The sequence below is a fragment of the Vidua chalybeata genome, chromosome 18 (genome assembly GCF_026979565.1).
Source record: "Vidua chalybeata isolate OUT-0048 chromosome 18, bVidCha1 merged haplotype, whole genome shotgun sequence".
NCBI lineage: Eukaryota > Metazoa > Chordata > Aves > Passeriformes > Viduidae > Vidua > Vidua chalybeata.
The window spans coordinates 6,080,150-6,092,977 of record NC_071547.1 but is presented as its reverse complement, the minus strand read 5'-3'; the positions used below and the strand labels follow the sequence as shown (position 1 = coordinate 6,092,977).

Here is a 12,828-nt window from a genome sequence, read left to right as displayed (position 1 = left end):
GAGGAGGCTCAGCGGCGGCTCGGGGAGCAGCAGCGCTCGGCCCCGCTCCATGCCGCCCTGCCCGCCGCGGCGCGGGCCCCGCGGGGCGACGGCGGGCGCGGGGCGGGGAGCGGCGCGGCGGTGCTGAAGGACAGCTCCGCTCTCCTCGGCTCCGCTCCCGTTAGCTCCGCTCCCCCTGGCTCCGCTGCCTTCCGCTCCGCTCCCCCCGGCTCCGCTCCGCGCCCCGGGCGCGCCCCTCGCCGGGTGGCCGCGGGGCCGCCGCTCGCCGCGCCTGGATGCGCCCCCCGCCACCGCGCCCGCGGCTCCCATGGCGGTGGCACGGAAAATCAAAACTTTGTTGACGGTGAACATCTTGGTCTTCGTGGGCATCATCCTCTTCTCCGTCTACTGCAGGATCCAGGACCGCTCCCAGGAGCTGGTGCAGATCGTCCGGAGCGCGGACCGCCGGGCCAGGAGCCGCGGCGCCAAGGTGGGCAGCCTGGCCGACAGGGAGTCCATCCTGCAGCGCCTGGACCACCTGGAGGAAGTGGTCTACAACCAGCTCAATGGTACGAGGGGCGGGGAGGGGAATGCCTGTGCCCCGGGAGGGTGCTGCAGGATGGGCAAGAGCCCCCGAAGTGTCCCCGCGCTGGGGAGGGGAGCCCAGGCACCGATCGCAGCGACCCCAGTGCTGAAGTGCTGAAAACCGAGGGCAAGAAGTGGTGCAGGGTTTTGCTGGAGGGGTTTGTCGAGCCTCCCACCACCACCCTGCCTCTCTGCCAACTCTCGGTCCAAAGTCAGGACTTCCTCAATAGGTGCAAAGTTCAGGAGACTGCAGTTCAGGGGTTTCAGGATCAGAGGAAGTCCCTACAAACTGTACCAGGTTTTACAGTTTGCCTGGATATATTAACTCTGCATAGGAAGTTGTTTGTATAGCAAATACAGTGTTAGATTATAGCAGGCAGTCAAATACTTGGTTTCAGAACTACTTTAAAAACATTCTGCTGAGCTCTTACATTGTGCACTATTAATGGTCTGTTTAAACATAGCACCCATATGTTTCCCTAATGATTTTGCAATTTAAATTTGTTATAGTCATTGATGAGGAAGGGAAGCATCCACCAGTTCTTTTTATGACTTACCATTCTAATTCACCAGCCTTGAAAAATATTGGTAGGTAAGCAAAGAACCCTTCCATGGTAGTTAAAACAGGCTAAGCTGTCAAAGTTGTTATAGGACAGATAACATTTCATATAGAAACTAATTCTTCAAAATGACTGCATTTGTATTTGCATAGATTTGTAAAGTTCTAAGTGTGAGACATGAAAGAAATAAGTATGTGATTAAATACAGCAGTGTATTGGACAAGAAAAGGCTGAAGGAGTGAACTTTTGCATAAGATTATAATATAAATGTAACAGTGTTTTGCAGCAAATAAAATTTTTAGTATAAATATGTTTAATGTGTGCTTCTAGACTGCTTGTGGAAATCTTACTTGTAACATTGATTTAAGGAAGGCTACTGTAGCCTCAAAATGCAGACAAATAGGAGGGTTAGCATAAAGTATGTTTCCTGTTACTACTTTGTGAATGAATGTATAAATCTGAGTAAGTTAGGCTGTTATGGAAATGTGCAGTTTGTGCCCGCAAGTGTTAGGGAAAAGGCATCCCCTCACGCTCTCCTCTGGATAAACAGGGCAGAGAGAGGGGCAACATGGAGTGGGATGTTAGTCCCAAACCCACACATTCAAGAATTAGAGGGAAAGTGTCCACAGCTGTGTTTTCTAACCATATTTTGGAACAGTTTTGAAGAATGTAGGATTTAAGAGGAAAATCATTCTCGTTAATTCCACCAAGCCACAAAGTTCCCAAACTAAATCAGATTGCTCTGCAAGATATATCCATTACAGCTCTATGAATGGGGGGTTTTGGTCCAAATAGATTTGTTCATGATGCTCTTTATAGGGGAGACTTTGGGAAGGATTTCCCTGTGCTGTGTTCATCCCTGGAGAATCAGCAGGAGTCCTTACCGTGCACGCAATGACTGGAAGTTGTCTGTGAAGCATGCCTCTTTTTTGGGAACTGTTTTCTTCATCTTCTTTAATTCCATTTATTGGATATGGATCTTCATGGTGAAATTACTTGAACTTAGTGTTGCGTTATTTCTTCAGGTCATATCAAACACTGCAGGCAGTCTTCTTTTCCTGGAAGTTCTTACACAGGAAAATACAGAAAGTTTTTCAAGCTGTGCTGTTATTTCCCATTTATTTTTCTCTGATGTAATTGTTGAGTTTCTTATTATTACACAGTGGTACATAAACATAGATTAATTCTTTCATCATCATTATAAAAAAAATACTTTTTTCCTCCATCATGTTTCAACAAGAAGAAAAAGTCCTAAGAAATTAGGAGGTGCTCCACTGAAATCATCAGAGTTGCATTGCTGTAAGTGAAATCAGGACCAAGCATCTGTATTTGGGTTTTGCTCGCTGCTGCTCAGTTTGTAATACCATGACTCATTATTTGTGTCATTAAGGGGCATCAGTTGCTGCTCAGGTAGCCCTGGGATCCAGGGCAGCCTGTCTGACAGGGCTGTGCTGTGTCACACAGCAGGGCTGGTGTGACACAAACACTCTGGGTGCTCTGGAGCTCTGCAGCTTCCCCTCAGTGTTGAGTGTTCTCAGCCCCTGTCCTGTACATGCTGCCTGATCACAAGCTTGGAGAGCCAACTGAGGCTGTCTTGGATGTCACTTTTTCATAAGGTGGGTCGAGGTCTCCTCTAGGTGGAGAGACAGACACGGGTAAACAGATTTTATTCAGGAGGAATACGAGTTCCTTGCATACCCAGAACCTCTCAAAGCACCAGGAAGCTGAGTCCAGCTCAGTGCTATCATTGCAGCAGGTCAGCCCAGTATTTGAGTTTTCTGCTCTCGGTCCCTTTGAGATCTTTGAGATCAGCAAATTTAGAGCTACCTATTAAGTATTTTTTTGGTAATATCTCAGTGTTCTTTTATTTTTCTCTTCTATTCAGATGAGACCTGAACTCGTAAAACCTATCTGGATTTTCTAGTGACTCTGTTGATGATCCAGTGCAATAAAAAGCCACTCTGTGAGAGACCAGCCCTGCAGCTGCACAGAATTTTGTTTCTGTCACACATATTTGTTTACATACAATCAAGGAAATGTTATTTAGAAGTGTGTACCTTCTGCAAGGAAAAGAAACACAGGCAGTAACATTACAAATGTATAAAGAGGCAACCCAAAACTGATGACTTGAGAACTCATTAACTTTTCAGTCTGAATGAAATCAGTGAGTGCAGTGCCTGTGGAGGTACGTGCAGAACGCAGAGGACCATGCATGAAAGTCAGGAGAAAGCTGGTCCTTGCCATTGTCTTTGGCAGAACACGAGTTTTTAGAATAGGATGAATGAGAATTGCCATGATTCCCTGCAGAGTCATGCAGACATTCACCCAAACAGTAGTTTTCATTTGGCTCGTGCTCTGGTTTTTTATCAACTTGGGGAAAATAGTATTTCTGAAAGCTTTCTTTTCCCTCAGCTGCTGCTGGGTTTGGTGGAAGTAAATGAATGGAGCATGTAAAGGGAAAGGAAAGCAATGAAATGTGTCAGTGGAATTTTCTTGGTGAGACTTTGTATTACCTCCTGATGTTTGACCTTGGGTACAATGTTTATTTTGAAAAACAGAGTTATTAGAGACCTAGTTGAGCAATCTATATTTTTTTTTTTTTTGCTGTGGTATTGCTATTGATGGATATATTTTATTGTCATTCAATACAGAACTCATACCAGCTAGACTTGGTTGCAATTCATTAAATGCCATAATGATAACACCTTCATATTTTCTTCCTTTGCCTTTACTTTTTTTCTAAAGAGAAAAAATTTAAAAATTATTTAATTGACTGAATTTTTCCCCTAATCACTTTTGCATCCAAGTCTGTAGCTAATGATTCAACATAGAGGATAAAGAATTTTTGATGCCCCAAGTAGAGCATAACCTTTCATGCCAAAAGCAATTGAAGGTCAGACTACAATTTCAGTCTAATTGCTTTTTTCCCTTTTCACTGTCTCTTTCCAGTAATACACAACAATCAATACAGCATGTAATTAGATTTCATTCAATCTGCAAAGATTTAGAGAGCTTTCATCTTCTCATTATGTATTCTCACATCATGTCTTCCTGCCCATGTCTTCTACACTAGACCCCTTTGACCTGTTCTATTTTAGATGTGGAGAGATAAGTTGGGAGTATTCCCTTGAATTTGACAGGTTATCATTCGTTACACATCATAATTTGATTTTGGTCTCTTTGGGAAGATTAAATGCAATAGCAATTTCCAGTGTGATAAATGGGGTTTACATTACATATGCATTTCATGGAGGATGCTGGGGGAAAAAGTGGACAATTCACATAATTGCAGCACAGAGGCTTAAAATGATGGAAATAGCAGGTCCTGGGTGCAGAGTACTGATTCCTGCTGACTGAGACTCCTGATTTCTAGAGTGCACTGGAAGCCAAGTGATTGCATTTAAAATTCAGCCTGGCAATCTGCATAGGTAAAAGTTACAGTAGTATTTTTTAAAGGGCAGTTTATTCTTCATAAGCTCTGGACTGGTTGAAAATGGGTCCAAATTTCCACGTTTGAAAGTAAGGGTTGGGAACAGGCTGCAAGAGAGTCATGTGAATGTCCACATCACATGTCCACATTGTCAGAAAGAAATTTTTACAGCTGGCAGCTCTCAGCTGAAGAGCAGTTCCTTGGCAGAGGAGAGAGGTAAAGTCACACATGCACAGGTCACGTTTAGTGTGACTGCAGCCTTGTACCAATGAAACTGCGCCTTCTCATCCCCATGTGTTTTAGAACTATTTCTATTTTATGTGTTTATGGTCTGCTGCTAACATACATCTGGCAAAATTAGCACCCAAACATCTCCAGAAACATCAGCTCACGTGTGGGCTCTGCTCTCAGCCATGTGGTTTCCTTCTGGTGATGGGCTTCTCTTCACATGGTCTCGTTTTGAGGATGTTTTTAAAGAAGTACAAGGTTGGTTCTCATGAAGGCAGGAGGGAAAAATGCCAACTTTTTTTTTTTTTTTTTAAGTTAGGCTGCCATTTCTTGGTTTACTACACAGTATTTTCTATTGTGCTGGGTCATTTTCTCAAGCTTGGGTAAGTCACCATTGCTACAGACAGGGCTGACCTCCTGTATTGCAAAGTGATGGTCAAGTCCAACAGACCAATTTCCCCATCATACTTGTTTTGGTTGTATTAGTATTGATTTATGTAGCTGAGGGAACTCACAATCAGTGCTTTCAGGAAGGTCAAGGTTTTATTCCCTAAAACAACAGAAGGAAAACGTAATGAGCCAATATTTAGATAGCCCCTGTGTAAATGTAAGGTAATATTGGAAATAAAATTACTCTATTTAGGCACTTTAGGAAGAAAAGTTCTAAAAGTTTAGTTAAAAAAGAGGGTAGCTCTCTTTTGTAAAACAGACAAAACTGCACTCAGCTCTGCAAAAATATTGACAAATACAAAAAAATTATGTCTCCATTCTGGTAGCACATCAGTGATTTTAAAGTCTTTCCCTGTACTCTGTGTTTTGTGTAGTGGTAAAACTATTTTTTAGGTAATGTTTCTGCTCTTTACCTTTGTAGCTGGGAAGAAAGCTTATTTTGACAGGAAAAAAAAATCATGTGGTAATTTTATCATTGACTCATTTGTGTGGAACTTGAATCATTTGTACCATATGAGATTAAAAGCAATGTTTACAGAGGCAGAAAGGAAACTTTTGCCTGATGTTGGTTTTGTTGCCTTTTCAGCTGTATTCTGGTTCAGTATTCTTCCATTTCTTTGTACATTTAGCTGGAATTGGAAAAACAAATATGGGTCTGTCATCTTCGCAGAGAGGAGCTGCAGTGTGGTGGCTGCACACCTACAGCCACTGCACAGGTTTAGAGGATTAGAAAACCTGGCTTTAACTTAATACCCTTGATAGAGAGAGGTGAAACTGGTTTTTGAGTTTAGGGGGGGTTTATTGTTTGTTTGTTTGATCTTTTAGTAAATAAAGGCAGGTAACAGTTAAACCAGGAGCATCATTTTAGAATGAGGTTCCAGTCACTGAATGTGTGGCACTTATCCAAGGAAGTACTAAGATTTGTGAAAGGAAGGAAAATAAATGAGTCATGTTTAACGAATCTGCCATTTTTAAATGCTCCTCTTTAACTTTACTAATGGGCACTCAGTTTCTCTCTCTCAGCATACTTGGCATACTTTTTAATTATTGCTGTTGTTTGTGGGGTTTCTCGTGGTAGTCATTACCATCATTTAGTTTAAATCAGCACACTGAAGGACAGAAAAAGGAAAAGTAGAAAATAAAAGGAGCCTGTGATGTTATGGATAACAGGAAGGATGAGAGCCAGTGACAGAAGAGCAGCTTCCAACCTTGTTCTAGTCCTATTGATCAAAACTGTCCTCTGAAATAAGACACCTCGAGTTCCTGAGAGTGAAAACCAGAGAGATCCTCCCAGTGACCCAAAGTCATCTTCTCCTGAGAGCACAGAGCTAAACCAGCCAAATACTAATTGGATGTGTCTGCTTTTCCTAAAACTCACAGCTGTGATGCCATGGAAATGCCTGTGAGTATCTGAAAGCTTCAGAGGTGGAGGCAAAACCCATTTCTAGGACAGCAGGGCAGGTGCAAACAGATTAAAAACTCTTTCTGCCCTAGAGTTTCTATCCTTTCAGGTGTTCTGGAATATCTAGGTTCTCCAGACAGTTTTGAAGAAAGGTACAGCACAACTGGCACTCACTGCTTACTCAGCAAGTCCTGTAGGAGATGTAAGGAGTGTAAGGCCAACTCCTGAGCCAAAACTTCTCAACTTACTCAACAGCAGGCAGCAATGATTCAACTTGGTCTAGGGCCCTCTGATTTATTTGGGGTTACTTTGAGTTTAAACACACACAGTAGTGCTGCTGGGCATAAAGGTGACAACCTTGGTTCCATTTGTTATTTCTCAGTTTGATCTGTTGGGCTTTCAAATTCTTATTTCTTGAAGCGACCTCACACCCATGATCTGGTGTAGGTCCAGATGAAGCGAGCTGTGAGCATGTGCACGTCTGTAGGTGTCCAAGGAAGTGGTATTTTGGAGCTGAGTTCTGCTCTCTAATCCCTCTGGTTTGATGCTCTCCTCCCACAGTGAGGGAAGGGGACTTTGCTTTCTGCAGTTCTTCGCACGAACTTTTTATTTCACCTGGTTCAGCTCAGTTGGACTCCTTGCTGTGCATGAAAAGACAGTCCAGCAGCACCTTTTGTGGGAAATCCAGTGGAATGGGTGTTCCAGGGGAGCTCTCACACCAGTTCCCTGCCCCTCTTACTGCACTTGTCAGGCCATTTCATTTCTGAACAATTCTGTTTGTGTTTAATTTACTTGGATGACTTGTTCTGAGGGATCTTCTCACAAACCAAAGATGAGCCTGGGGCCATGAATTGTTTTGGATCCCTGTTGAGGGCAGTCCTTAGTGGAACAATGCAGCAGAAATGGGCTGGTCTTGAGAATCCCTGACAAATGGTAAAAGGCCTAATTTTTTTTGTTGTTTTTTTTTTTATTTTTTTCTTCCAATGTGTCCTTGATTACTGGCTTTGAAGGAGAGTCTGAGGGCAGCAGCAGGGTAGAGAGCTGAGGAGACAATAGAGTGATTCTGCTTTGTCATCATGCGCAGTGTGGACGCAGAGTTCTCTTGGGGGCTGAAGAGTTGTTGAAGTAAATGAACAAAACCTTGTTAGAGAAGGTGAGAATATAGATTTCTGAATATCTTAAGCACTGTATCACCTCCCATGGAGCCATTCTCTAGAAGCACTTTCACTTGCCACTGGTCTGATTTATACTTTTAATACATGAGCTGTAATTTGCATGTCATCCTGGGAGAGTGGGCAATGATGAAGAAAACTAAACCAAGGAGAAGGTTTTCAAAAGAGCTTCTGTTTTAGTAGCTTTCTACTGCTTAAAAATGGCTCTGTCAGGCAGAGATATTTGATGCCAAAATACTACAGGAAAGTTATCTGTTTCACAGCATAATGTTTGGAATTCCAGTGTCTGGAATCACATTTAAATAACCCAGATGTGGTGGGTGAGGATACAAAGGAACTTGCTTGGCTTCTGGGATTCTTTAGTGTGCATTTGCTTCAGTCTCAACCTCCTGGGCTGCATGTTAGAGCAGCAAGCCCAAGAGGCTGCTGCGACACCAGGCTCTCCCTAGGGCTGAGCAGCCCCTGTAAGATGGCACAGCACTGGCCCAAGCCTTGCTCTCCCCCAGCAGGCTCCTGCCACCTCCTTCCCCTGTGCAAAGCCAGGACAGCTGTGTGGAAAGAAGCTGTGTAAAGGCCTGTGTGACCTGTGGCTCACAGGATCGACAGCACAGAGCTGGCTGGGCTCTCTGGGGTTCCCAGGGTGTTGCTGGATTTGGTTCCTGGGGAGCTGTTGAAAGCCATGTCTGTGCTTGAGTCAGCAGTTGTGCTCAGCTGGGAATCTAAGCCAGGTACAAAAGTGGCACTGCTTTCTAAGCAAAGTGCAGGTGCTGCCAGCCCTGCTGGGCTGGAGCAGTGTGGGGGGTGACAGACACTGCTGCCTGCACGGGGTGACTGCCTCAAGAGGGTTTGTATCCCTGCAGCAATGATTCAAATTCTCCTCAGCTCACCCGTGCACTTAGTCCTGTAGAAATCAGTTGCCTAAATTAATCTTTGCTATTGATCCAGAGGCATCAGCACAGTCAGTAGTTATCAGTACAGTAACTCCAGAAGAAAATTTGGCCAAGTGAAGGCACTTTTGCCACAGGACGAGGAGTAGGTTTGGTAGTCATGATGATGTGTGTGTAGCACGAAGGATGAAGCCTTGCTGTGTCCCTGTACTGCTTCAGAATGGTTGAGAACAGGGCCCTTCCTCCTTGGAGGTTTTGGAAGGATTCCCCTTTCTAGTAGAGGTCTGGTGAACTTTGTGGTTTTTTGCCTCTGACTCCTAATTCTGGGGGCTCTCCTTGCTCCTGTGTTTGTGCTCTTTGGCTCCAGTTTGCATTTTGCAAAAAGAAGTTCTCAGGCCAGGTCAGATGAGCACTTCATGGTGGCTGTACTGCCCGTGGTACTGCAGGACCATTTGCAAAGAAAAAGGGGGTTTGTTGCATAGGATTTTGTTTCTCTTGGAAGATATCCATGAAGACAGCTGGAAAGGCCTTTGCTGCAGTACTGGGGAAGTTTGCTGCTGCTTTTTTTTTTTTTTTTTTTCCCTCTAGCATTTTTGGTGGGGTGGTAGGGTTAATTGGCTGTTTTTCATTTGGATTTTTTATGCTGGTTTTGTATTTTATTTGGCAATGAGGCCTTACTGCCCTTTTAGAAATTGAGTTTATTTTTTTCTACAGCTCTCATATGCCTCTAGGATGAACAGCTTTTGTAAATAAAAATGTATTTTTTGTTATATTAACTCATTTTCAAGCAAGCCTTGTGTTGTACCACCAAAGATTGGTGGTATTCTCTCCTGTGCACGCTGAACTGAAGGCAATGATAAGACTAAAAATATCCCCAATTGAAATAGCATTGTATAACCCAAAGGTTAGTTTTCCTCAGGATGAAAATTTGCAGTTGCTCTATAGGTTCCTTGTAAGACAGATTTCTGGTCATGCAGCCGTGTGTAAAATGAGGCTACTGATAGCTGCAAAGTTCTGTGTCTGCAAGACTCAGCCCCACTGGTGGCTCCAGGAGCAGAATTCAGCTGGTGGCCAGTGCTGACCCATTGCTGTGCTGTGAGCTGGGGCTCAGTGCTGGCTGTGTCACCAGCACTGAGCTGCGGCTGCAGAGCAGGGACCAGGCACTGTTCACACCTCTAACAGGAAAAACAGATTTGCCAGCACAGAGCTGCTAATGCTAAAAGCTGCTGATGGATTGCAGGTGGCTCCATGTAACAGATGGGAGTGGGGCATGAGGGGAGAGTGAGCTGAGCATGTTGGAGTTATCAAACAGCCTAATGCTGAGCTGCCCAGCTGCTGAAAGAGTTGATGCATTCAATTTTCACATGCAGTGAGTGGGTTTGGGGTGGAAAAATGGGTGGTTGGGTGGTTTGGGTGTGAACCTGTGCTAGCCTTGCATTTGGAAACCACTTTTTTTTTAGGTAGTTCTCTTGCATAATTTGTGTGTCACCTGGAGATTCCCCAGGACCCAGGTCTGTGCATTTAGGCTGCTGACTTTCCAAAACCATCACAGGGATGTGGGCAGCCAAATTCTCCACTGGAGCCACCTTTCTTCCAGGTGGCCAGTCGTTTCTACCACTCTTTAATGAACTCTTGCATCTGCCAGAAGTTGCAACTTTCTCAGCAGTTGAAAAATGTCTTTTGTTTATCCACTGTTAGTATCACAAGGAGCAGTAAAAATGTTTGCAGGTATTAATTATAAATTTCACATATTTCTTCAATTTAACATTTGGCAAACTCACTCAACACATCCTTCGTGGGGTGCTCCTTTAGGCACAGACCATGTCAGCACCTCCACTGAACATTTCACCCTCAGCTATTCCAGCTCTGAATACACAAACCTAATAATCTTTGATTTTAGACCTGTGCCAGCATGATGCTCCTCCTGAAATAGATACATCTGTCTCGATGCATTTCCATTCAACAGAAAATTAATTCCAGAAGGGAAGTGCTTTTTATAATGCCTGTATCCAGTGGGGTTGTATGCAAAACCTTCTGTTTCCTGAAAGAGGCAGCTTGGTATGGGTCCCATATTCACAGCTACGTTCCCATTCCAGGCCCACATAACTCAAAGCCAGGCTGCAGAGAGCCCTCTCAGATGAGATCATGGAACAAAGAATTTCTTCTGTGATTCATTCTGAACCTGATCTGCCTAATAACTGGATTCTTTGTCTCCCTCTTTCTGTCACACATTAAAAAGTTCACAAAGTGAGAATTTCCAGTCTTCTCTGCACAATGAGAAGAGTGAAAAAAAGATGTGCATAAATGGAGGAGAAATATTTATGAGGGAACAAAGACATGGCCCTAACTTTGAAGCTGGGATGGAGCAGCCCAGCGTGCCAAGGGACACAGGCTGAGTGATGCAGGAGAAGGAGATGATCATTGCAGAAGGATTTTTGCATATGCTACAGGACTTCTTGTTTAGGCATCTCTCAGCCTTTAATCAACCTGACAAGAAGCTGGAGCACAAATAGAGTCTGAGACACAGTGGAGCCTGTGGAAGAGTGAGGCCAGTGTGAAATTTTCCTTATTACAGTGGATGGAAGTGCTCATGGGATGAGTCAGCTGGGGTCAGGGTCTGTGCCCAACTGAACAGAACTGTGCACTGTGAACTGTGCAGAACTGTTCTGGCTCTAAGGAGAGGTGGAGCTCCCCATGGCAGCACCGTGTAGGACAGGTCACTCTGGGACAGCCATACCACAGTTTGACAATGCATCTTAACTTGGAGTGCTGATAGTTATTGTGGACCAGTTTCAAGAGAGAAAAGCTCTTGTGTGGATTCCTTATGGCACTGAGTAGCAAAGTCAGAACCAAACCCAGAGGACAGGAAAGCTCAGCACCAATTAGACATGACTAGGCTGAGACACGCTGTACTGTCATAAAGCAAAATGATATTTCAGGATGGAAATTCATTTTAGAAGCAGAAATCAGTGTATGATCTGGTTTTGTCCCTGAGCTGGAAGAAGATGCTTCTAATCTGTTTGATGGGTGATATTGCATGCCTGTGGCTCCTCAGTGCCTCAGCATATGGTTGTAAAACTAGAGGTTGATTATTTTCAAAAGTATTCTGACAGATACTGAACTGACAAATTCCCTGTTAAAAAGAGAAAGAGAGGTTTTGTTTGCTCCTCTGCTCATGAGGCTTCATGGGTTTTAGGATCATACCATGCTTTATATTCCTTTCAAAGGTGGGGAGGGAAAAGCACTCCTACCATAAGAAATCAGAAGGATTAATTTTTTAATTAATTCCAGGGGAAACAGGCAGAGCTGCACGGAGTGGTGTGCCCTGCTGTCAGGGTGTCTCACCTCTAAGCCTGTGCTCTCCCTTTGCAAGGGTCGAAGTGCTAATCTAGTGAGTCAGGCATTTCCATGAGAATTTTCTGTAATATGGAAAAGTAGTTTCAAATGGAATCCTCATGATTTCATTAGGAATCCCCTAATCTGTGACCAGAAAACACGCTTTTTTATCACTTACCCTGGTTCTCATCATTGCCACTAACCCCTGACAAGAAGCAGAGGGTGTGAGCTCCCAGGAACTGGAACTGGGGACAGAAGGGGTCAAGACAATATTTTAAGCTGCTGAAATACAAGTCCCATACCCAGGAGATCTGGCCTTCATTTCCAGGGGGGCTGTCCTGGTCTCTTTAGCTGTGGTGACAGCTCATCTCTCTGCTCCCCTGATCCCCTCCCCTTATCTGTGTCCTCAGGTTAACTTTGTGATATTGTTAATCAGAGGTGTATATAACAGCCAGGCATCTAACAGATCTGGACACCCAGTGATTAACACATTCAATCCTAAAAATATGTGTTCAGTTCCTTGAGCAGCTAAACCAAGAAAATGGAATTTCTTGTGGGTTGGCATCCCACAAGTGAATTCTTGGGGAGTCTCTAACAGCTCCAACAGGTCTCTTGTGTTTGATCTTTCACCAAACCTCTTCTCTCAGTAGGAACATTTTAATGACACTTTCTTCCCAGATGTCAGCTTCTATGCCACTCACAGAAATGCAATTTTTGGAGACCTCTGACTGTCTGCCAAGCTTTGGCTGAAGTTAGAAGCAGTCTTCGAAATCTAACAAGCAGAGTGAAGGGAGAGTAT

General features: G+C 44.0%; 1 protein-coding gene across 6 annotated transcripts in view; it reads left to right on the top strand.

Moving 5' to 3' along the window:
• The first annotated feature begins 307 nt into the window (after positions 1 to 307).
• GALNT9 (polypeptide N-acetylgalactosaminyltransferase 9) overlaps positions 308 to 12,828 on the top strand; it is a 132,322-nt gene continuing 119,801 nt past the window's right edge. For 5 of the 6 annotated variants that reach the window (XR_008434039.1, XR_008434041.1, XM_053959536.1 and 2 more), the window contains exon 1: positions 308 to 548. Coding sequence is in view for 3 of the 6 variants with exons in the window: in XM_053959536.1 (XP_053815511.1) it covers positions 308 to 548 (241 nt within the window). In the remaining 3 variants the exon portion in view is untranslated. The remainder of the gene's footprint in view (positions 549 to 12,828) is intronic. The other variant, XM_053959537.1, reaches the window with a different exon arrangement.